General features: G+C 41.2%; 1 protein-coding gene across 8 annotated transcripts; it reads left to right on the top strand.

Moving 5' to 3' along the window:
- Positions 1 to 3,300: 3,300 nt before the first annotated feature.
- Positions 3,301 to 21,996, top strand: LOC146505530 (methylated-DNA--protein-cysteine methyltransferase-like). Of its 8 annotated transcripts, none has more exons than XM_085182332.1 (6): positions 3,315 to 3,421; positions 4,398 to 4,464; positions 5,665 to 5,810; positions 14,647 to 14,807; positions 19,234 to 19,373; positions 21,841 to 21,996. In XM_085182332.1, the coding sequence occupies exons 3-6, from the start codon at positions 5,674 to 5,676 to the stop codon at positions 21,967 to 21,969; spliced, it is 567 nt and encodes a 188-aa protein (XP_085038458.1). In that variant the 5' UTR covers positions 3,315 to 3,421; positions 4,398 to 4,464; positions 5,665 to 5,673; the 3' UTR covers positions 21,970 to 21,996. The 8 variants fall into 8 exon arrangements, with proteins under 8 accessions (XP_085038460.1, XP_085038456.1, XP_085038458.1 ...); XM_085182331.1 differs by having other exon boundaries at positions 5,662 to 5,810; XM_085182335.1 differs by having other exon boundaries at positions 3,325 to 3,412.
- Positions 21,997 to 24,123: the final 2,127 nt, after the last annotated feature.

Raw genomic sequence — 24,123 nt, 5'->3', positions numbered from 1 at the left:
TGAATGTATTTGGAGTTTATTCCTAAATAAAACAATGATACTCGGCTTATAGGTTAATATTATTCAAATCCATATTATAAAACAGCTTTGCAAAAGTGACCAAGAGCATAAATTCAGTCTGCTAAAAATAAAAAAAATACATACAAAAATTATTTTTACAATCCAATTTAATTATATGAGGAAACAGTGCTGCATACCTTCGGGCATTTTTTACGATAAATGTGACCAGTAAAAGCAACAGAAAACAGCTTACAGAGTGTAACAATACACTCCCACTCCTCGGTAGCTTCCTATCAAATGACCCGAGCACGTAAAATCAAATCAACACTGGAATGGATCATATCAAATTCTAATGAAAACATAATATGCTCTTAAAATGTGTGTTGGCCCGGCAGCCAGTCATCCAGAGAGTCTCCCCCAGATGACGTGATGAATAGGGAACACCGATGGAATATGCATCAAAGTCGAGCTCATGATTTATGTAATAGCAGTCACTTGGACACTGATTAGCTGCTCTGTCAAGCGTGTAATACGAGAGGCACAACCCCTGGTTTATCAGTCATTTATCTGAAGTGCGTCCTGATATTATCACTGGATCCTAATGTCATCATTATGCCGCACAGCATGTGCGGGCCAGTGTGTCATGGTGCCGGCGACACTGCCTGTCAGGAGTTCAAGCCTCTTCATTTGCAAAATGCTCAGACATTCATAGCACTATGTCAACAGTAAAATAGAGAAGCCACATCATACGAGAGATGGAGGGACAGAGGCACACAGGTACACTAAATAAGTGGACACAAGAGGATACAGGGAAATTTTGTCACCTCTTTGTGGCCGTGGAATTGCTTATATGATCATCAGGCTAATTCTTTTGAGATGAGTGGAATAACAAAGTGTCAGAGTAAAAAGAACAAAATAACAGGTTGCTTCTTTTTTTTCTGCTTCTGCTTCGTGGTTTGATTTAGAGGAATAGACACATCTACTGTACACTTGGTACACAAAAGACCTCCTCAATGTGCAATGTGAGGCCCACAGAGCCATTTTTCCTGATTAAAATGCACACTCACACACACCACTGTGTGAGACGATGGCGGTTGTTCAGTCTGTCAGGACTTTCCTGTTCTCCTAAAGAATATCTGATATCATAAATGACTTCAACTCCTCCCACGCCAACATGCGAGCGAGGCTGCAAACACAGGAAAAGAGAGCAAGACACAGACTGCCAGTATATGACTGAGCTATGACAATCATACATTACCGGATGGACAAAACTGCTAATAAACAATCGCTGTCATTATTACAAAAAAAGGTTAGGGCTGTTATTCTCGCAAACATCTGGTGCTGTACACTAAAAGGAAGCTGTGCAACGTATAAGTCCGTCAACACCTCACACAAACAAAAATAGTGAGGGAAACTGAACAGGAAAAGGAGCTCTTTGAGTCCCAAACAAAAGATATCAGCCCGGCTGCCAACACAGACAGGGCACCACACCTTGGCAATGATGCCGCTCACAATCAAAGGAACAGTCGTCATCAGTGGAGCCGTGTTTTTAAAGGATATCTTTAAAAGATTGAAAATATGTGTCATTATGGAAAACAATTGAGCCTGGAGCCTTTACTATACCGAGTTGTTATGTCACTCACACGCACTTTAGGTTGTTTATTTCAACACATAATGGCAAATATGCTTCCTGTTTTTTAACATTAGAATTTTTGCACACCTCATAATAAATGTATATGATTGTAAAATGTGTAAAGCAGCCTTGATGAGCCGGTGGTAATTAAGATTAGCACACAACAAAAATTGCATTACAAAAAAATAAATAAATAATAAAATCTGTCTTAGAAAATATTTAAAATTGCACATTTCTGTCATTTTTAGTAAATGCAATAAAGCAAACACGGAACGGCTTTAGTGGCTGCCACATATGATAATTGTCTGGCCACTGAATGCAGCATTAAAATGATTTCAAACAGTATGGCTCAGAAGATCCAGCAGAGGGGGCTGCTTACTGCAATCATATGCTGATTAATTGAGCTTGATTCTCCCCATGCTGCGAACATAAGTTGTCCCACACTGTAGGCTACATGTTGGTATGTGGTTAAAGGTTACAAGGCTTTATCGAAGTCACCTTTTACCACAGGTAGCCCCTCACATCATTTTTGATGAATATTAAGAAAACACTGATTTTCTGATTATCCCTCATCAAGCCTATATCAAACTAGGTTATGTTCATTTTTATTAATCGTGCATGTTGCTCTCTAATTAGCTAATGAGAGACAAAAAGCAGGTTTAGAGCAGAAAAATGCAAATGACTCTTAGAAAATAGCACAAAAAAGTAAATGGCAAGGCTGAGAATCATCCTTCATTGAAATGTCAGAGATAAATGGCTCAAATGTCACATCAATTAAAACGGGGGACAGTTAGTAGTTCATTAAAGAGAGAGCCATATTGCACCGTCGGGTACCGTTGCCAACCCTTACTATCTGGGGCAGACTGGCAGCGGGTCCAGATGGCACGGAAATCCTCACAGATTTCAAAATGGTCTCTGCAGGGGTGGCGTTTTCTCCCCCGCTCCCACCCTCACCGCTGAGATGGGGTGTGGGCCACAGGCCCATGCCGGCCTACACATTCCAAACGGAGGCATGCAGAGAGCTGAAGGCATCACAGAAACAAAAAAATAAAGCTGCAAAGGACAACAGACAGAAGAAAAGAAAAATGCGTGACTGATGCCACACACTTGGTCATAATGACTGAAATATATGCTTCCACTTAATCTATGACTGCTCCAGGCAACATAAGGCAACCCCCCCTCTCCTTTAAACGGCATAAAAACTCTAATAAAAGGATTGAGTGCTGCCCCATGTGTTGTTCATAATACTGACTTTATTAGTTGGTAATACATAAGGTGTTATTGGTTGCTGCAGTCACATAGGTGTTTTTTTATCCACAAACATTACGCTTGAGACCCTAAAGACCTCACTGAGAAGCTGTCACAGGAGATGCAGAATTGGATAAATGTCTCAGCAATAAGTGGAAAGATAACAGTGTTTGAAATTAATGCTCAAAATATGCATTATCATATTTTTTCCTGCTGTAAAAACATCAAGCAAATCAAATATCTAAATCACTACCATTACTAGTCTTCGGCGTACTGGGGACCCCCTGAAGGACCCCAAATCCCAACTTGAGACCTATTAGAAAAGCCTTCTTCTTATGTCTGTCCCTGGCAGAGGGGAGGAGCGGAGACTTTCTCTGGACCAATTACAGAGCGAGAGCGGACTTTTGCCTCTCGTGATTGGTCGGCTTGACCACGCTGCCTTGAGAAACAGGAAGAGTTCTGCTTTGACATGTGTTTTTCAGAGGGGGAAAGAGGAGTGGGCATCGCAGAGACACCGTTTGGATACACAAGGTTAAATTTGTAAGCACCGGCGTTAATTTACAGCGTTAAACTTAAGCTAACAACATACACAAAGCAGAAAGTACGCGTACGCTTAAGCTAACGAGGGCTAGCGTTTCCTAATACGACTTTCAGACACGAACTCTCGCTTGTTTATTTTATTATTATGATAGGTATATTTTTACGTTAAAAGAGATACTCACCCAAGGAGCCGTCAGCCGTCTGAAACAGCACATTAAGGACACATGTTGCATTTTTACACCTGCGCAGTCACGGGGCGCTTTCTACTCAATTAATCACGCAGGTTTGACCAGGAACTAGTCTAATGAGAAACGAGTCAAATGATTGACGAGCATGAGGATGCCGCCAGTGATTTTTTTTTTCTTTTTAACAACACAATCTGCTTATTGTTTGTTGTTCCTCACCGTGAAGAGCTGGGTAAACACCCAGGCACTCACTTAGACTACTCTACTGCACCGAAAACGGCACAGAACAAACATGATAGCATTATTTTTAATCAGCGCAGACTATTAGCCAAGGCCATTATTGCCAAAGTCCATTATTCTATCTATGAGTCTATTACCATCTTGCTAAATGGCACGGAGTGTGTGCAGCGCTTATCCAAAGTGCACTGTACCATTGTTTGGCTCAGAAAATTTCTCGCCTTTATTGTCAGTTCAGGCAAACCCCTGATGAATACAGTGAGAGCTGCAAGAGTAGAAACAAGAAAGTTGAAGCAGACGCATTTGTGATCACATACCATGACAGATGTGGTGGTGGTGTTGGTAGTATGCGTGTGTGAAGTGCGGATGGGGGGGTGGATACGGGAGTAATCTAAAAATAAAAGATATCCATTCTTAAATTAAAAGTAGAGTGTGCAATGAGCAGTGAAGTGTTTTTGTTTTGCTTTGTTTAAGGGCTACAGCTTGTGATTATTGTTTTATTAAACAGTCTGTAATTTTCTGAAGCTCAAGGTGTCATTTTCTCCACTCCACAGCTCCCCAAAATTCAGTTTACGAGCAATGAAGACAAAGGAAAGAAGAAAGTGCTCTTAATTTGAGAAGGTGGATTGTTGAATACTTTTATTTTTCGTAAAATAAATTGAAAAAAAAAATCAAATAAAAGGATTAATTATTGAAGTAGTTACCAGTTGTGGTTAATTGTTTCATCTGTAGTTTGTTTTGTTGCTTCGTTAAATAACTAGTGCACAAGATTTCACGTGGTGAGCATTGAAAATTTGATTATGGGACCTAAAAATGTTATAAAAGTCAGTTTAGCAGAGAAAGAGTTTCACATCTGTTAATATGCTAGGCCTGCAAAAATTAAAACAATTAGTCATTAAAAAAATTTTTGTTATTGCTTTTTTAATATCATTCCCTCTTTATAGTCTGTTTTGAAACTTTAATTGTCATGTGTCATTTTTATTTGCTGTTTGGTAATTAAGTGCAACAAATAATAATTCATAATGAAAATAAAGTCTAGTCAAAGCAGTACACAGCTCCCATCAATGTACACACACGTGCAAGTTAACCATTTAAAAACACATGGTATGTGTAATATTGAAAGCAAAAATGGAGATATTGCATTTGTGCACTTTAAACTTTTCAGATCATCGTTCTGGGAAGGAAAGGTTACTTGTTTGAAACTTACAATCAATGTGACCTTTATTTATTATAACCCCCATCTCTCAAAAACTCACATATAACATAGTCAATCATCTCTCCTTCCCTCAAAGTAAAAATAAAAAAGGAACTGCTGTCTGGTTATTGCCAGTATCCATCTCAGTCGTCAGAAAAGCTGCACGTTTTTGCTGTTGTTAAGGGCTGGAAACCAGAATCCCATCGGAGTTGCACCCTAAGGAACAAATTTAATGCTAGAAAAACATCCCGGCCATCAACCAAAAATGACGGATTGAAAATAATGTCGAGCTATCTTGGGAATCCCCCACCAGACAAGGGAACAGACTGCATTGTTTTTCTCATTTATGTGATATATAGAACAGAAAGAGGGGAAAAAATGGGCGATTTATTGGTTAGATAGGCGTATTCTTTTCCATACACAGAAGAAATATTGGATAGTAATGTGGGGATCAAGTCACATCATGACATTGTTTGGAGGCAAGGTGTTCAAATATGTAAGTCATCTTCCGTTGGTGGCCCGCTAGGTTTTCAATAGATCATTCAATGCAAATATGTGTGGGAAATTGTGAAAGTTGCCACATGAATATGTCAATGAACGTAGTGTAATTTGTACTTCCTCAGCAGGGCAGCAAGATGAAGAAGCAGGGGGAGAGCCAGTGCACTCAGAAGACCATCTCATTGCTGAGCCCCCTGGGGACGATCCAAGTCAGTGGATGTGAGAATGGTGTGCACACCATCCAGATCCTAATGGATGTCGCACCTGCTGAAAGGTACTGTACAACAGCCGGGCTGGTGACGTGATAAACAAAGGTGTGAAATTTACAGGCAGACAGAATCCACTCCTGTGATGGAGTGCCACCATTCCTCATTGGAAGCAGGGCATTTTTGTAGATCCCACAAGAAATATCCTGGAGAAAGTTGGGCAAATATGAGCAGGCACTAGAAATATGAGGGGCACTAGAATACAGTTGGGCTTGAAATTAGATTTCTGATGGCATGTGGTTGTGATTCTTCCTGCAGTATATTTGAAATTTCAGAAAAATAACTTGTTTATTACCCACAAGGGAGTTGATTAGAACTGATGTCTGTAGGGTCAGCAAAGGCCACGGGGAGCATGGACTGTTCTCTCCTGTTTATTTATGTTTCCTTCAAGTTGTATGCAGTAGTTCTGAGTGTCGACTGACACTCAGAAATGTAATATGTGATTGCATTTCTCGGCCTGCCCATCCCTCAAAAGTGTCAGGAACGTTGACAGTCTTACTGAAGCGATTGAAACTGATTAAAGGCAGCATTAATAAGTGCCTCTTCCTTATTTTTACAGGTCCACATCCTACAGCTCAGAGTAGTTTTGATTAGATTGAAATTAAATATCCATGTATCGCAGATTCGCATTTGATAAACTTGAATGGTCGGGGAAATTAAACGATTTCCAAATGCACCCGGATAGGAAGTTATCCTTTTGAAAATGTATGTTCAAATTCTAATTTATGGAAACCCATTAATGACCTTGTATATTATACCTCAACATGTGTTTCCTTCTCGACTGTCTGCTATTTCCTAAAATTCATCAAGCAGTAAAAAACATTCCACTTGTTGTTAATGAGTTGAAGTGAGAAAATTAATAATATGGAATTTTGATTATGGAAGATGTCCTGTAACCATGCACAAGCACCTTTCTCCGTCTCCTTGTGAACAGGGTTTAATTTGTGTGTTCAGGTTCAGTAGGAATATGCAAATGAATTTAATGATTCGCATCACTAGATCATTTCTCACTTTAATATCATTTGCTATGTCGGTCATAAGTGAAGCTCTGATCACATCGCTGTATGTTTGCAAAGGTGTGAGCTTCCCACCACCCCCACCCAAAAAAAATAATTTACTAGTAAAAATGTTTAGATTTTATCTCAACCGGTTGAATATATTGTTATTGTCACAGGACGGGGAAACTAGAGCCACCTTAGATATATGTAGTAACGCAATGTAAACAGGCATTAAGGGAGGCGAGATAAAGTGACAAAATACAGGCTTATCTTTGCAACCGGCTTTACATGTAGATCTCACCAAAGCCCGCCTGTAGCAGTAATAGTTCAGATCAGCCATTTCTATTGATTTATTTATGACATACTAAACAAGGCTCTTTCCAGCTTCGGATGTGTTGTGGTACAGGCTTAGAAAGTCACTGTGATAAATGATCTCTAAGAGCATATTTTAGATATGGGAAATAGATAATGTCCATTCATAGCATAAACTCAGACCTATAGCAGATATTTGCCAACGAGCCAGAGCTTTGAAGGCTTACACGGCCGTGTTTGCCTCCTGCGTTTCTCAGACTTCACTATTGCTTGGCGTTGAACAGCTGGGCCAGCAACAGAAGCATTTGTGGCATTGATAGATAGTTATTGATAAATGCCATTATAGCTACATAAACGCCCTTGAAGTATTGCTTACACACCATGACCGTCAGCTCTTTCTAATAGAAACGTCTCAAGCCCCTTTTGCTTCCTAACTGATCTTAGGAACATTTCCTGAAATCAACCTCCTCTGCCAGTCTAACGACAGCCCTGAAGGCACCATCAGATGAACAAATTCATTACATCTCAACAACCCCTGTTGGGGCCCTACGCACCAGCCTCCCTGTTAACCAGTTTTCCCCCCTTTAGTTTTTAGCATGGCCTCAGCGTTCACAGAAAAATGATACGCATTTTGTTTACAGGAGATTACTATTATCTGAAATATGATGCTTCTTGCCTCTTTCACACAGAGCACAGACACATAATACAGAGGAAATCATAGAGCACTTTTTTATTAGGGTGAAAAATGAAAAAAAAAGGGCTGGACTCCTGCCCCGAGACATTTTGTGAGCATATTATTTTACAATGCTTTGATCAATTTGTCTGTCAAGCTGGCTGAGATGTGGGGGAGCAGGAAAAAAGCAATTTAGCTTGTGAGGTCCTCAATAGAAATGTACTACAGGAGCCTGTGTATGACATGTTGCATTAGAACCTGAGTAGCCTTTATTGCCTGATAATGTTGCAAGGCAATGCTGATATCAATCACCCTTTAACAGCCAGTGTGATGTGTTTTTATGAAAAAAGGAAAAAAAAAACAGAAATAATGCATGAAACATTTTTTGGAAAATAATTGATTTAATTCAGAGCTGAGGGATTTCTACTTTTAACAACAAAAAATATTGTGTTGGTAAAAAATGCACAAAATGTGCTAGAAGCTAAAAATTGTTAGGAACAAGATCTTTTCGCATATGCTCCTATAGAAAATTGTAATTAATTTTACACGGATAAACACTTCTGTCTCATTTGCATATAGATATAAACAATATATTTGTGCATCTGAATTCCCAGCACACTCGGGTCACGTGATCTGCCTAAAATCCTAAGTGGCTAAAACCAAAAATTATCATTATACTTCCCAGGCCATAAATCCAACCCCCCCCCCCCGTTTTTTTTCTCTGACACAAAGCCTTATAAATCTGTGTCTGATTTTTCACATTGCACATTGTTTTTAGTTAATGATTTTCATCTGTTTGTTGTTGCTGTGATAGCGGGGAAATGTACCATATGCTCTGGCAAAAGACAAATGATTAGCAAATGAAATTCTGGACAGCTGTCTGACTGAAAGCGTTTGGTTGATAGCATTCTGCTACCATAATTAGCTTAAGCTTTGGGTTAATTAACTTTCTACCTGGATATGCATAATAATAGCATTCTGGAGAAAGCCAAGGAGCTTCCAGTATATCAGCAGCAAAGGCTGGCTTTTTATTTTGTATTTCGGCTGCATATTTCAATTTCAAGAGGCGATTTAGCTCGGGAGCATCGTCAAATATTGTAGATTTTACTCCCCAAGCCAGATAATTCTGAAACAATAGGGGTGTATTATGTGGCAGAAATGCCATTTCTGAATGTAATTAAAGCGGATGAAAGCAATCACCGATTTTTAAACGCTTTTGTCTAGCATGAGGCCTACTTGTAAAAAAATACCCATCAAGAGGAGAAAAGAGGCAAGAGAACCCCCAAGTCCTTATATAAGAGGCCTTTGAGACTGAAGTGAAGTACAACAGTAATTAGTCTTTTGTATGAATTTGCTGGCCATGGTCATGATTAGTTAAGCATATGAGAGGACTGCAGGACTGCATTGCTCTTAAGGAGGAGGGTGTTAAAGTCTATTTATCACCAGTTATCCTCACAGCTTTCCATTATCACTGACAACACTGGATGGGGCCTGAGAACAGCCTAATTGTTCTGAGGTGGAGTGTTTTTGTGTCAAATCTGCCACCCCACTCACATTGGCATTCATAAGCAGCCAGACATTTTCCATCTATCTATCCCTAATACCCAAGCTGTCACAACAGCTTTTACACACTACCAGCACTAGTGTGAAATATCTGAGGTGATGCATTTATCGTTTTTTGGGGTTTTTTTCTTCTCACACTCATGTAGTGTTGTGAATCAATGTCCTGGTTCACGCTGAATAGCAGTATGGCAAATGTGTTCCTTTTTTTGAGGGGCCTGTTTACATGATGTGCTCACACACCGGGAAATATAACAACTTTTTTTATTCCACTGTAATTTTTCTCTCCGCTTCTCCATCTATGGTGTATTTCATCTAACGTAGGATTTTGTTCATTTAAATTCTAATTTTGCTTGATATGTAGATATATACATACATATATATATGTATATATATATATATATATATATATATATATATATATATATAGACACTGCTGTGTGCTAAATAAACTGCTTACATTTGTAACTAAAATGCTTTGTCATACAAACCATGAACTGCTGAGATATTGAATGAAATCATCAATAAAGCAAGGAGAGACTTTTTGACGGAGTCCCTTTAGAAACGGTATGAATAATTCATTGTGTAATGATATTCTGATGATTTTTGTTCTATTTTTTGCTGCGGCCTTAGAATATTGTTTTGCATGTTGTGAAGTGTAGTACTCAGCTGCGTATTCATTAAGGTGCTGCTCCCACTGGCCCTTGGACCCATCTGTGCTCTATGTTTATGCCTCCGTCTCCCGGGACCGTCCCAATCAGGCTGCATGTGCCATTTCCTGTGTAAACTAACACCTGTGTAACACACTACCTGTAAACCGCCCCACACAGACGAGACACTGACATTCACTCAGATGAAAATCTGCAAATGTTGTGGTTTCTAAAGCGGAGCCTCCAGGGTGAGGTTTTGAGTTGAATGAGAGTTGCTGCTCACTGTGGAGATGCAGCTAAAAGCAGCTCCTGCAGTTTTTTTGTTTCCCTCCCCTTTCCCTGCTGTCGACCGGGAACTTTTTCCAGCATAAGGGTTGCGCTAGTTTGTTTTAGAACTTGATTGGATTCTATATCTGCAACATGCAGAAGTGTACAGTGTGTGACATACTAAGGCAATATGCAGAGAGATGATTCCGCTCTGACATCTTGGAGAGGAGTACGAGTCAATTATGCCCAAGTGTTGTTCTTGCTTATCTTCCTGCGGCACCAAACAAGGATTTAGTCAAGGATTTAGGGGTGAGGGGGCGGTGGTGGGGATCATGGTAAGCGGTTCACAACAAAACACTCAAAACTCTTGGGAGCGGGCACTGATTTAAAAATAAATTACAGAAGACGAAGCGCTAACACTCAAGGGCCCTCAGCAGTGCTGGCGTACACAGGTGAAGATTAGCCTCCTCGCTAATCAGAGGAACAAGGCAGTAATTTGCTCTGAACACAGACAGTAATTAGGACTTGGTGACACTGGATTCCCATAATGCCTTTGTGCTTGACGTGGTCAAATTTTGACAGAGGCTATCCATGCAGGGTCACTGTCCCCCCAGTCTCCCGGCCCTCTTCAGTTGAGGCTCTAAAAGGTCCCTGCAGTTACAGGGGATCCCTAATGTACTTTATGCCTCCCTCACTGGCTCCTTACCATTCGGGTAATTGGAGTCTCTTACTGTGGCACTTGAGAATAGAGGCTAAAAACGCTATTTGAAACTGCTCAGTAGTCTGTTGTAGATAAACATTGCGGCGTCGGGGTGTGGATACACTACATAATGGAGTAAGAGTTAAGGCTCTGGTAATACATGCCTTCACTGACTCCTGTGGCTAGCCAGTTGGGAGAAGACCTAATTGTTGTGTGCTTTGTTGCCTACTCTGCAGTATTTTACCACCACCTTTATGTATTGGATTGAGTGTTGCAGCCTCTTTGGCGGACATTCACTAATAAGAGTTGCGGGATATCTAGAGAGCAGTTTATCCGGCCCAGTTGTTTTTATTTTGAAACAGCGGAGCACAAAACGTGCACCCCAGAACAGAGTAGGAAGCATTCCTAACAGCTTCCCACTCCAAAAGCTCCCGAGTTTAGTGCTGCACTGCCTAGATAGGCATCTGAATGATCTTCCGATGGTTGAACGAGCTGCATTGAGCAAGTGGCTTACAATTGTATCACAGCCTTTGGCTCAGAGACCATCAGGATCTTGACATTCATAGAGACATGCTGTATTTTTTTCCCTTTTTAGACAGTCATTTTAGGCTTTTTTCATGCTCTCTTGAGTCTTTGACGTCTCTGAGTTAAGTATCTGCAGCTATAAGGCTGAGGAAAATATTGGACTGCTCTTGGCCTTTTCTATTTCATCCTCTGACCCGCCATGTTACCCATGATCGGTGAAGGAGAACTCTGGCAGGCTGTGTCAAAAGTGACAGCCGATCGAGTCAGGATGAGCGCCATCACGCTTCACAGGATGGAGGCATGAGTTCTGAGTTTTTCCCCTTTTAGTGCAATATACCATTACACCCTTCGCCAGATTCCTTTCAATTAGATTCTGTGGTTAACCTGTTTCATTCTTACGTCTGCAGCTGATAGAAAAAGTCTTACTGAAGTCTTGTGCAACTAGAGATACAGAAAAAGACTAATTTAATGTCAGCTATTCTTTTCTTTTTTTCCCCTTTGTCTCCTTTGATTGTTTCTTCCAGGATGAACAAAATAGCCTCCAACATTGTATAAATGCTCAATTCATTCTTTATATTAGAGTTGGAAAACGGGTAGAACTCCAAATGAGTCCCACTTTACGCAACAATGATTTATGGTAATTGGAAATTGATTGTGACAGGAGCACAATATTAGAAAATTTCTCAAATCGCAATCTTCTATCAAGGGAAATATTCTTTTTAGTGCAGCAGATCCTCGGCTAGTTTGGAATTAGTTTCTGATTTCTTTACCTGTGATGAAATAGTAAATGGCTGAAGGACATGGAAAAAAAATATGATTTATGTAGTCAAAAGATAATAAAATAACAATTCTTCTTTAACCCAATTTGAATTGTTTGTTCTAACGTCAACACACTCGCTACACACGTTTATTAAAATACTCTTTATAATCACTGCTAATTATAATTCTTGGTTTTCATAGAGCGTTGGCAGTTACTTTAGTACAACATAAAGATTGTTTCCCCTTGGAGAGTTTTGTTGTAATTAGTCCGACATTTATTAGACATCTCTAATCTCTCATTTGAAGGGCACAGCTTCTAATGTGCCAGTCTGGACTCCATAAAGATCACATGATGCTGCCTGATTTCTGATTCACTGAAGCGGCTGGAAATGTTGCGAGCACAAGTGCTACATCTCCACTGCCCACATGCTCTTTTAAAAACAATCCCCCATTGCACCTAGAGGTGACAGACTTCAGCTCAACTGATGTTGTTCCCCCGCTTTTATTTATTTATTTCCTTGTTGTTTGCCAGCCATAACATGTACTGCATTGCATTAACTTTTACTACTGTCAATGTTGTATCAGTCAAACACCTTTTAAAAACGGGCGCATCCGTAAGCTGGGAGGAGAGGAAAATTAGCCACAGTGACAAGTCTGAAGTGTAAGCACAAGGTCAAAGGTGCCAAGCCTTAAGCAAAGGTGCACTAGCCTTTGTCCGGTAGATTGTAAGGGCCTGCGGGTCCAACAGGAACATTTCCACACACAATATCCCCGAGCTGTCAGTGTGCAGCGGCTGGAACATCCTCTCGGAGAGAAAGAGAGGGTGTGGAGGGGTAGAGGAGGTGGTGGTGGTGGTGTGAGGATGCGTGTTGTGGGGGGGTTGAGGGTGTGTAGAGAGGGAACAGTGGCCTGAAGATCCTTGCTGAGAGAAAGAGAAGTTGGGGGATGGTGGGTGTGTGAGTGTGTGTGTGTGTGTCGGGGTGTAGGTGGTGGGGAGCCAAAAGAGCTGGAGTGGGAGGATAGAGCAATAGAGAGGGGGAAATGAGGAGGGAGAGCTGGGGGAGGGAGGGGAGGGAGGGGATAGAAAGGAGAGACAATGACAAGTAGGGGCTGGCTGGGCACTCACCCATGCCGACAGAGATTGCCATGAGCCATGGCCATTGTTTGAGCGGGTCTCAGCACAGAACCCGCTGGTGGGTTTCCAAGTTTTCACCACTCAACTATAAACTGCTGTGTGGTTTATTTAGAAATGAGAGTATTTACACCTTTTACTGTATTTACACCCACTGTTAAACGGCACCCGGGAGATTTTTATCACACGGCCACAAACTAGCAAGCAGAGTGGTTTCTCTGAAAACTGACCTGCTCAGTCATAACACTCCAGTAAACCTCAGCTTCACGTGTCCAATATAAAACGCAGCTCAAACTGTGACCTGCACAAGTGTAAAAACACTTTAGGGCCGCGCTGTTACGGCGTGCAGGAGAGAGACGGTCTGTGTGTTTAACAAAGTAAATGTCTATTATTAATACCGTACAGGACAAGCCAATTTTGAAAAAAGGGGGCACTTAAATGGTGGTATTATTTATTTATAAGTCCTGTACACCAGTTAATGGAATTGGCGGGCCTGCTTTAGATCCACAACACAGCTTGAGGTCCACTTTGGAGTAATGCACATGCTAAGAGAGGACTTTCCCAGTAGGGTCTTTAAGTGTCAAATATGGGTCAGTCTGCTTGCATTGACCTGGGGGGTGGTCAGCAGCAGAGAGAAATTCAGCTGTTAAGTGATGCCAACTCAACCGTCGGCAAATTCCTCCAAGCATCTACTCAAGCTAAGATGCATGTCCAAGTGCGGCGCTTTTCTGGCCAACATCGCTCTGGCCAAAAAAATCCATTTATTCTTGTCATGAACTATAAACTAGACTCAAGCAGAGTTGAAACTGTTGTTAATGCTGTGCTCTTAACTTTTGTCTGCTACTTTTCTGTTTAAAGAAACAGTTTTTTCTCCCTTAAAGTAGTTTGAAACGAACTGTTAGCTGTTTCTTATGACCTGACGGTTGTTTTTTTTGTCTTTTTTTCCCTTTTGTACTCTATTATATCTACTCTTGAGAAAATTCTGGATTCTGCCTTTTTATCTTCCTGAGGTTTATTCTGTCTTCCAAAGCTCTGGTATCCGTCAAAGCCGAGCGACATGCAAAAACGTACAAGTTCAGATTTTAAACACGTCTTAATTTACAACTTCAGTTCCACTCAGCAAATTATGTCATCTTGCATCTTTGTCACTCGTGGCATGTTATTACACTCTTGTGACATATTTAGCACTGTTCAAGCAAGAATTGGGTATTATGATTGCTCCTCTGATCCCCACCTCACCTCCCCATCCTGCCTTATATCCCTCACAGGAGCAGCGGGGGCCCCCTGAGCTGTGTGGTCAACGATAGCCTGGCAGAAACGAGCCCTGAGTTGCAGCGCTGCGTTGAATGGCTCCAGGCGTACTTCAGTGAGCCGCAGACCACTGGGAGTCTCCCGCTCCCTGGCTTTCACCACCCCGCCCTGCAAGGAGGTCTGTCATGGATAAATATTTGCAGAGCCATGACTGGGATCAGGCTTTCACTCTTAATTGTCAGTTACATCACTTACACTCACTGGCTCAGTGTGTTATAATGAAGTATTTTATGGCTGAGAGAGAGAGCGAGAGAGAGAGCGAGTGTGCGAGGAAGAGAGCGAGAGCAGAGGAAAAGTGAGTGAGTGGGTGAGTGAAAGGAGAGAGAACAGAACACAGAGCTGTAACTTGGTTCAGTAATCTGTGGCAGCTCTTACCACGCGTGTTAGTCTTGGCAAGCTTTTCCATGATTCTTGGCACATTCTTTGAAACTGATCGAATTCCACTCTTGACATTTTCAGACAGGAAGCTTTTTTTTTTTTTTTTTTTCTCTAATGAGAACATGTGAATGGTGGTAAAGTTTGAATGAGCTTATTGTTGGCTTGATCAGTCACCTACTGTGAGTGAAATGAAAGCACCCCCCCCAAAAATGGACAATTAGCATCCTTTCAACCAGTAGCTTCGGCAAGGCGAACGACTAAAGGTGCAGAGGAAAACAAGAAAACAAAAGCAAACAAAATTAATATTTGATTGCCAACCGTGGTTTCGTTTCGAGGAAATAAATAATATCGTAGACCGACGACTCATTTTTGAGATCGTAAACAGAAATTTGTTTTCAAAACAATTGCGGGCTGCTCCTTTGTCACACTGAGATGCTCATCGCATTTTAACTGAAAGATTTTCAGAAGCTCTCATTTAGACACAGAAGCACACCTACACAGGGAAAAAAAATGACTTTAATATATGCATTTAACAATTGTGCCTCTCTTCCCCTGCAATCAGGCCTTAGTTGCTCTCTAATTTCATGCAGATCTGCAGTGCTTGAGTGATGGCATTTTCAATGAGCAGGTACTCCATCGAGACCCTGTATACAGCTATGAGTCCCACGCTCCCGCAAAGGCAATGCAGAAATACATCAGGACCAATTACGATATCAACTTTCAGTGTGATTCCCTTCGCCACCAAGTGCTTGTGTACCAGCCCCAGGCTCTTTCAAATCGCATCTCATCTGAAGTCTTTGGGGTTTTAATTAAATTTCAGGATAGATGGAATTCTTCATTAGTACCTGATCTGAATAGGTGATTGTGCTGTGTTCCACCTCTCTCCCTCGCCTGTTGTTTTGGGGCTCCGTAAATACAGGGTTTAGGCTTGGATTGCTCTCAGTAGTCAGAACCATAGGCCATGCCAGTATAAAAATGTTAAATGTGAGCATCAAGAGTATTTGTCTTTTCAGGGGGGGAAATGGAAGGTTCTTTTTTTTCTTCTTGCTTGTTGATTCACAAATATTAAGTATCTTTTCTTTTTGCCTTATTGCTGTAAAAATTCCTCCTCGATCTAGTCGTGCAGCCTCTGCCTGCCTGGGAAAAAAAAAAGATACAAGTTTAATCAGGTCATTACAATCTGTGACAACCAACTTTTGTTTGCTCAGTTATCTTGTGGGAGAACCTGAACGCAACAGCGCTCTCGCAGCACTTGTCATGTAATATTGAGTTGTGACCTTCACTTGAAGTGTTGCCATGTTTATTTACACATTTCTGACAAAACAAGCCACTTTTCATATTAGCTGTCACGATATACCTGAGAAACAGAGGTGACATGAAAGGAGATGCGAGGTGCAGTTTTCTATACCGTCTCGACTGATTGTCATGCACAACATCACACGCAAGTTTGGTCGGCGGGGGTAAGGGAATGGCGAGCGCTCTCGCGTGCGTTATGCTCAGTTAGCTTGTGTTTGCGCCTGTGTGCGTGCGCTGGCTGCCTCAGAAAAACACAGACACCAACGTGGGTTCTTAAAACGATGCATATTCTTATCTCATTAATTATACATCCATATGTAACAGACGAGAGGATCTTAGTCTCGGTAAGCGGCGCGGGGAATGTGCGGGGAGGGGGCCGTGCAAAGGGGGGGAAGGGCGCTCTTCAAAGCCCAAATGACTGTGTTCCTGCAGGAGTCTGAACCTCCCCCTGTGCACAGCGCAGGGCGAGATGAGACACTCACCAGGACTCGCCCCTGTGATGTGGAGAGGAATTAGGGAAATGAACGTTTTCAGAATATCGAATAATCAGAGAATCATCAGCACCCCGTCAGCCTTCAAAAGTATGGATCCCTCAAGACTCAAGAGACACTTTGACTGGGAGTCAAAGTCTTCCCTCCCATTAGACACAAAGGATAATGAGGTAGCTGCATTTCCACTATTGTCTTTTTATTCGCACCACCATGTACGAGGTGACTGTCAGCTGGAAGTCATCTCTCCAAATCTATCATTAGCAGGGCTGATGGATTTCAGTTTATTGTTTTCCTTTTTTTGGCTTTCAAATTGCTCCCATACACAGAATTATGAGCAAATCAATCATATATGTCAATACCATCATAACTGCCGAACGTGTTCGATTTTACTCCGGGTAAATCCATCGCAGCCGCAGTGGCTCTGTCACCTGGCCTCATGGCAGGTAATGACCTGTGACATAATTATGGGGATGTCTGTAAACATGTAAGTGGTTCCTCTCAACTTTTATTTAAACAATTGACACCAGTGCTCCTCGATCTAAAGAGGGTCCTGACCCCAGACACACCGTATTAGGCTCTTTATGAAGTATGGGGCTAGGGGACTGCTCTCCAAGTCATTGCTGGTCCCCTCGAGTGACCTGCCTGAAGTCTCTGTCACAGCCACTGATGAGGGCAAAGTTCTTTAACCTTTGTGCCCTGCAGATAAAAGTACAGACACTTTTTGTCCAGAACTGTAGGAGATGTGAAAGCTTCCAGGAGAAACAGCTGCTCGGGATTAGTCAAAGGTGTACACAGCGCCATAGCTTGTTGCTCGGTCTGTTTGTAGGCAAAAGTTCTCGTCTGCATCTGCCGGTGTGACTTTGGTTGTTTGTCAATAACGTTTGCATCACTGTGGATTTGTCGTAGCTGCAGTCTGGGCAAGTTGTCATCTACCCCACCGGTGACAAAAGCGAAATCCTTATGTATCACACACATCATGTGGCCAAATCCGAGCTTTATGAGGGAGAGTAATGCATGAAAGGAATTTCAGGGGTGTATCTCATCTCCTCATAACATTAAGTCTGTCTGCATAAGAGCCCGTCATCTCGTTGACAGTGTGATTATTACCTGAAAAATTATTAAACAGTACCTACGGGCCTTGTTCAAGACAAAGAACTCACATGGGTGTGCATCAATCAAATGTATCCCCTTTAGGTTTTACACTTATTCCCCCCAGTTTAGGCAAATTGCCTTGTTCGCGTGGCTTTGTGTAGCAGAGAGTGACTATAAGGTAGCGAGGGAGCCTGGGGAGCAAAGGATGTTCACTCTGTAGAAGAGAGACAGGGGTGTGACATGTTTTCACACAATGCCAATTTAGAAGGATTTCACATAGATCACTTGTCATGTGCTCTCTTAGACCATATAAATGAGAGAGAATGGGAGATCACTAATTGAATTTTCATGACTGAGTACATGTATATACTAGAAGAAATTCACCCCCTCTTGATAACGAGACCATTGTTCCTCATCTTGTTCTCAGTGCAGAAAAAGAGTGTTTTGTGCTTTCTGCACAACCTCGGTGCATCGGCGTCTTAAGGTTTTTGAGATGCCTCATATACTTTTCTTCAGCAATCAGAGCTAGACAAACATGCCTCTCAGTCACCGCCTGGTAATCCAGAAAAAAAAAAAGAAAAGATAATGCTACTGCTAAAGTGCTAATGAAATCAAAGCCGTTAATGTGGTTGGTTAAGCTGTGGATGATTTGAAGAATTCTGCCATTTAAGTGAAGATGATATAATGAATCTACTCTGAATAGAAAGCAATTAAAAGGACAAATTGGTCTGATTAACCTCAAAGTCATCCCGCTGCCACAAATGGTGTGCAACATTCAAATTATTATTATTAAAAATCTGGAGCAGATTTGCAGTCTTTTTGGCCTCTCTTAATCCTTTTAAATGAAGGAGCGAACTTTTTTAATTTTAGCTGTGACCTTTCAAAGCATAACCTAGATTTTTCTGCCATAGGAATAATTTTCTCACGTCAGCTTCTGTAGCATGTTAATACTAGTTCTAAGGTCAAATTGAGGGACTTCTCTGTGTTTAGGTGCATAATGAGCAGTGTAAAGATGGAAAGAAGAAAAAAGATGGAATTGTAGGGAGCCAGGATGGACATTATAGTGTTCACCAGTAGGTGAAAATGCATTAATGAGTCAAACGTTGGCTTTTTAATTAAAAACAGCAGAGAGTTTAAAAAAATATAACACATGTTTAAAGTTCCTTCATGTTATCAGCCTCTCGGCTGGCTGTTTGAGTTTGATTGATTAAATGAGGAACTCTCTCTTCCCCCCTGCTCCTTTCCCGTCTTTCTGTCACTCTTCCGTCCTCTTGCTTTCTGGCAAAGATTCATTCACCAGCCGCGTGCTGCAGGTACTTCTGAGAGATGTGACGTTCGGAAAGACGGTTTCATACAAACGCCTCGCCGAGATGGCGGGAAACCCCAGAGCGGTGCGGGCGGTGGGAGGGGCTATGAGGAAGAATCCGGTGAGTATGGTTGACATTGATTGACAGGCTTCTGTCTGTTACTTTATTTAGTCAGACAGGTAAAGTAACTGTTTGTTTTTTTTAAACTTTATTAGCGACTTCAATATTTAACACATGCAAGATTAAAGTGTTATGATTAGTTTTTCGGTGAATTTGCCCTTTAATAGAAAAGTAATTTATTCTTAGTTTATATGTTGTATTAATAAGTGGAAGCAGATTGCTGTGAACTATAATATTTATTGGGTAGTAATTCATTTTGAAAAAATGACAGAATACATAAAATAGGCAAAAATCACATTTGAGGTCATTTCCTGGTGAGGTATTGTCTCTCCTAGTTTCCTAACTCGTGTGCACGACTGAAGTTTTCCAGTAAAATGCATTTTAAAAAGTTTCCCCTGATGCATGATATGTAATCTAAACTGTAGGCGTGTTCGAGTACGTGCGATGGCGAAATAAACACCTCCCTCTGAGCACAGCTGAGGAGGGAAAGTCTACCTACAGCACGATTTTAAGCCCACACCTTTTGTTCTTGTTCTCTCAAGTCTTTACTGTAGATGTTCGCTGCAAATCTCCGCTTCTTGTAAGAAACCTGGCCCGCATCATTTTGCCCATGAATCCACTGTGTACAAAATGGAGGGCTAGAGGGCAAGTGGTGTGTCTTCTTTTGATCAAACCCTTTGATCAAAGCCTGTTTAACTCTGCCCATGTAGTGCTGTGGGCACCACCGGTGTGCTCTGTGAGGCAGAGAGCACTTCTTGTACAGCAGCCGTGCAGCCAGTGAGATGTTCTCCCTCATATGTGCTTGTGTGCATCCTCGTCTTAGTGCTGGGTCTCTCCTCTCATGCATGTTGTAATTGATGTTGGGTGGGGACAAAAAGTTATTTATAATGAGAGCGCTCAATTTATAACACAGAATAAAATGTAGATGAACTAATTAATAGTGTCCTCTGGATTCTCTGTATACTTTATACATCGCATTAGCCAGTGGCATTGCTGCTAGATGGCTGTATAATAGCGCTCCGATTTAGCATCAGTATGTTTTACAGACATTTCTTTCCTCTCGTCCAGGAGGCTGGGAGCCTGAGCCATCAGCTCCTGATTCAGATCCAGAGTCAGATTGTCAGTGTCAATTACTTGTCAGTAGCACTGCTCCACTCAGGCTTCAGCTGTGAAAAGCTCAGTGTGCTCAATCGATCCTCCCCTCTCTGTGGCACTTCTTCTTCACCAGGATTTGAGTATTGATAAGCCTGGTGTAGTGCTCTTTTCCCCCCCAAGTGAAGAGGCAGATCCGAAGGCCTTGAGGGTACCCTGCTCTCCCTCCAAACCCGGGGAACAGTATTGATCTGAATACTCGAGCAGTATTTCTCTGTCTGCAAGGTTAATCTGGGGCTCGGAAAGTTTTATTGCTGTTGATATGGGAGTGGGTTTAATGATGGATTTGAAGAGAAACACGGTGAATGTTCAACTTTCATATAAAAGGCTGGAGGTGCAACCGTCACGTCAGCCTAACACAGTTACATTGGAGAAATACAGTCACAATGCAGTGGCGGTTGTGTTGCCTTTCCGGTTAGTATAACAGGAACAAAATGAGGGCAACATTAAGAATATTTTAAAAGAAATAATTGCTGTGATTCATTCCCAACCATTGCCACTCTTCTTGTTCTGAATTCACAATGATCGAAGTGTTTTAGGCTTGCTTGTTTAATCTTTCTCCAGCCATTTAGTTTACAAAGAACTCGGGACCCCCCTGGCAGTCGTCTGCAACAAGAGTAAACGCTCCACCGACTTCCTCTTTTTAATGATCACAGGGTTATCAGATCTTAATGTTGACACCCTCTCGATTGAATATTCATCCTGCTGGTGTTTTTGCCCATTAATTTTTGATTGCTTCTTTGCTTTTCACTATTAAAGAGTAAAAAACATTTATACCCAAAGACTGAGCCATCACCCTGAATGTGGATTTGTGCAGGATCAAACCAGACACTTCTGGTGTGGCACTTTGTTTTCATGCAGTTCATGAATATAAAAAGTGCTACAAAACAAAAGCAGTTCATATTTCCTGCACGTTGGTTACTTTTAAGTCACATCGTTTACGTGCTAAATCAGAGAGTCTTTCATACATAATACATATCTACTATCAGCACTTGCAACTATTGTGGTGCTGTGACAATAAATGTCAACCTGAGAATAAGTATTTGATTTTTTTCCAGCGGTCTAATCTGTGTTCCTGTCTTACTCAAATATTACTTTTTGTTCCTCCACATCATAGCTTTTAGGTATTTAAATTTCTAAAGTTTAGTGAAAATGTCCTTTTTTCCCCATAATTCTGACCAACTGTAAACATAAAGTAGTTACTTTTTATTTTAAAAAAACACATTTTAAAAGTGGGCTTTGGTCCTACAAATTCTAATATTTGTAAAATTGCACATGTTTATTAAATCCCCGTCTCTCTCTCTGTCTGTGCCAGGTTCCTCTCCTCATTCCTTGTCACAGAGTCATTTCTAGCAGTGGACAGAGTGGGCCGTACATGAGCGGCAAGGGCAACCATCTCAAACAATGGCTGCTCACCCATGAGAGGCAGGGAGGGGAAGGCTAAAGCATGACAGAGCCCAACTGTCCTTCAGTAAGTGCACACACGCACACACACATATATATACACACTCACAAGGCCAGGGTTTTTTTTATTATTATTCTTGTCTCTTTTTTTTCTCTTTTCTTTTCAGAACACAAAACAGGGCCATAAAGTTTTCCTTGCTTGGCACACACCGTGGAACAACTGGAGTAACTTGTAAATATTCAGTTTATAATCCTTTTTTTTTTTTTTAATCTAAGAATAGAGATGCTGCATAGTTAATGTGATACAGAGTTGTTGCAGAATTAGAATGTACAAAAATAACTTAAACAGAGAACAGTAGGAATTACAAACATATGCTCCCGTGGGTCTCCGTTGCATTTGCCAGATAGTGCTTGGAATGGTTTTTCTAAAGAATTATTATTCCCTTAAAAATATGTCTCTTGCATTGTTGTTGTTGTTATTTTTTTTCCTAAGCAGAATTAGTCTTTGTACCTCTCGTTGGTTTTTTAATTTCCTGCCAAGTGAATGCTTTGTTCAACATCCAGTGATAAAGGCTCTGAATTTTACGGCTACAAAGCTTTGTAGTGAGGCATTTGTTTTGTCTTCATTTAGATCTCATTGTTTGCTCTCGCCTTATAATCCACCTCGAGTGGAGAGTTGTCCTATGCATTTTATACTGTACTTTTGTTGCGTTAGACATGTTTAAATAAATCTGTCTCAAACTGACAAAATCCCGTCTTTTCATCATTTTAATTGCGTTTAATTTAAAAAGTGATTTCATGTAGCATTCACTCAGTTCAGCTCATGATTAATTATGCTGTACGTCTCTCTCCTTGCTGCTGCTCTGTATGTCACAGCTCCTTCTTTTTTATTTCTGAGGGGTGTTTTCCATTAGAGGGCAGTACAGAACGGGAAACAGAAATCAACATTTCAACCTTGAATTCATCCTGAGCGTTTAAACTGTAATATAAATGTTTATATCCTTTCTTAAAAAGAAAAAAAAAATCACCACAACATTATTTCACCCCTTTGGGATATCTTTTTTCCTTCTTAAAAAAAAACACCATATGGAGAGGGCAGCAGCAGCGGAGGTGCATTTAGAAAAATCTGTTACTTTAATTGAATTTGCCCTTTAGTTTTATTTTCGGCGTTTTCTCGCAGTGATATTTGTAACAGTGACAGTTTATCCTTTTTCCCTTAAATTCGTGATTCTCCTCACTGTCTGGTGAAACTCCAGAGTGACCCTTACTTGCCCATAGTTATTCCTCTTCTGTTCAGCCCAGGTAGCCTAATAATCCACCCTCCAAAAATAACCTCAGCTCTAACCTTTGCAGAACCAATTCAAGTGGCCCTCTCACTGAATACATTTGAACTTTGCTGCATTTTTGAATTTCTTATCCGATCAGCTCCGTGTGGCTGTCTTGCCGTGCTGCTGGACTCACTTACTCTGCCATTGGAGCACCATCGCAGCGTAAATGTTGAGGCAGCAGACAGGCAGATGAAGAATGAGACTCAGTCTGTGGTTTCACAGAGGGCTAATGATGCCTGTGGTGACTACAGGCTACAGTCAGCCCCCTAACGAAGGGAGCTGTGACACAGCCACAAGGGGTCCCATTTAAGCCAGGCGCACTCTGAAGTGCACTGTAAGCACCCTCCTTTTTTTTGCTTGTGGCTAAGTAAATTCTATGGAATGCTATGAATTTAGCAACCAGAGATACTGATGTCTGTAGAGTGCTGTGGTTGATGTTAAAAAACAAGTCCAGCATCAAAGCTTCTGACATGCTGCCAGTAATTGGCCGTGTAATTTGCGGAGGTACCTAAGGAGTCTCCTAAAAATAATTCGCACCTTTTATTTTGTCCAGTTTTACACTCTTGAGATATTTTAGCATTTATCGGTAACAGTGTTGTTATTATTACGTCTGTATTGTTTTGTTGTCATGCTTTCACCTTGCATACCGCTTCCATATCACGCTGGCTCAGAGATAAAAAGGAATTAGATTAAAAGACGCTGAGACGATCTCATCATCCGCACTGTTAATCTCTGTGAAACCTTTAATTTTGGCCTAATATCTGCCTCCATTTCATAGAGAAAGACTATATAAGTGCATGTGTGCGTGAGCATGTGGCCTTGCATGTTGGTGTGCGCACATGTGTATGTCCATATGTGTGTGGGTG

This window comes from Neolamprologus multifasciatus, chromosome 13 (genome assembly GCF_963576455.1).
Source record: "Neolamprologus multifasciatus chromosome 13, fNeoMul1.2, whole genome shotgun sequence".
NCBI classification, from domain to species: domain Eukaryota; kingdom Metazoa; phylum Chordata; class Actinopteri; order Cichliformes; family Cichlidae; genus Neolamprologus; species Neolamprologus multifasciatus.
Note: the sequence above shows the minus strand (reverse complement) of the source record. Positions and strands in the feature narration are given on the sequence as shown.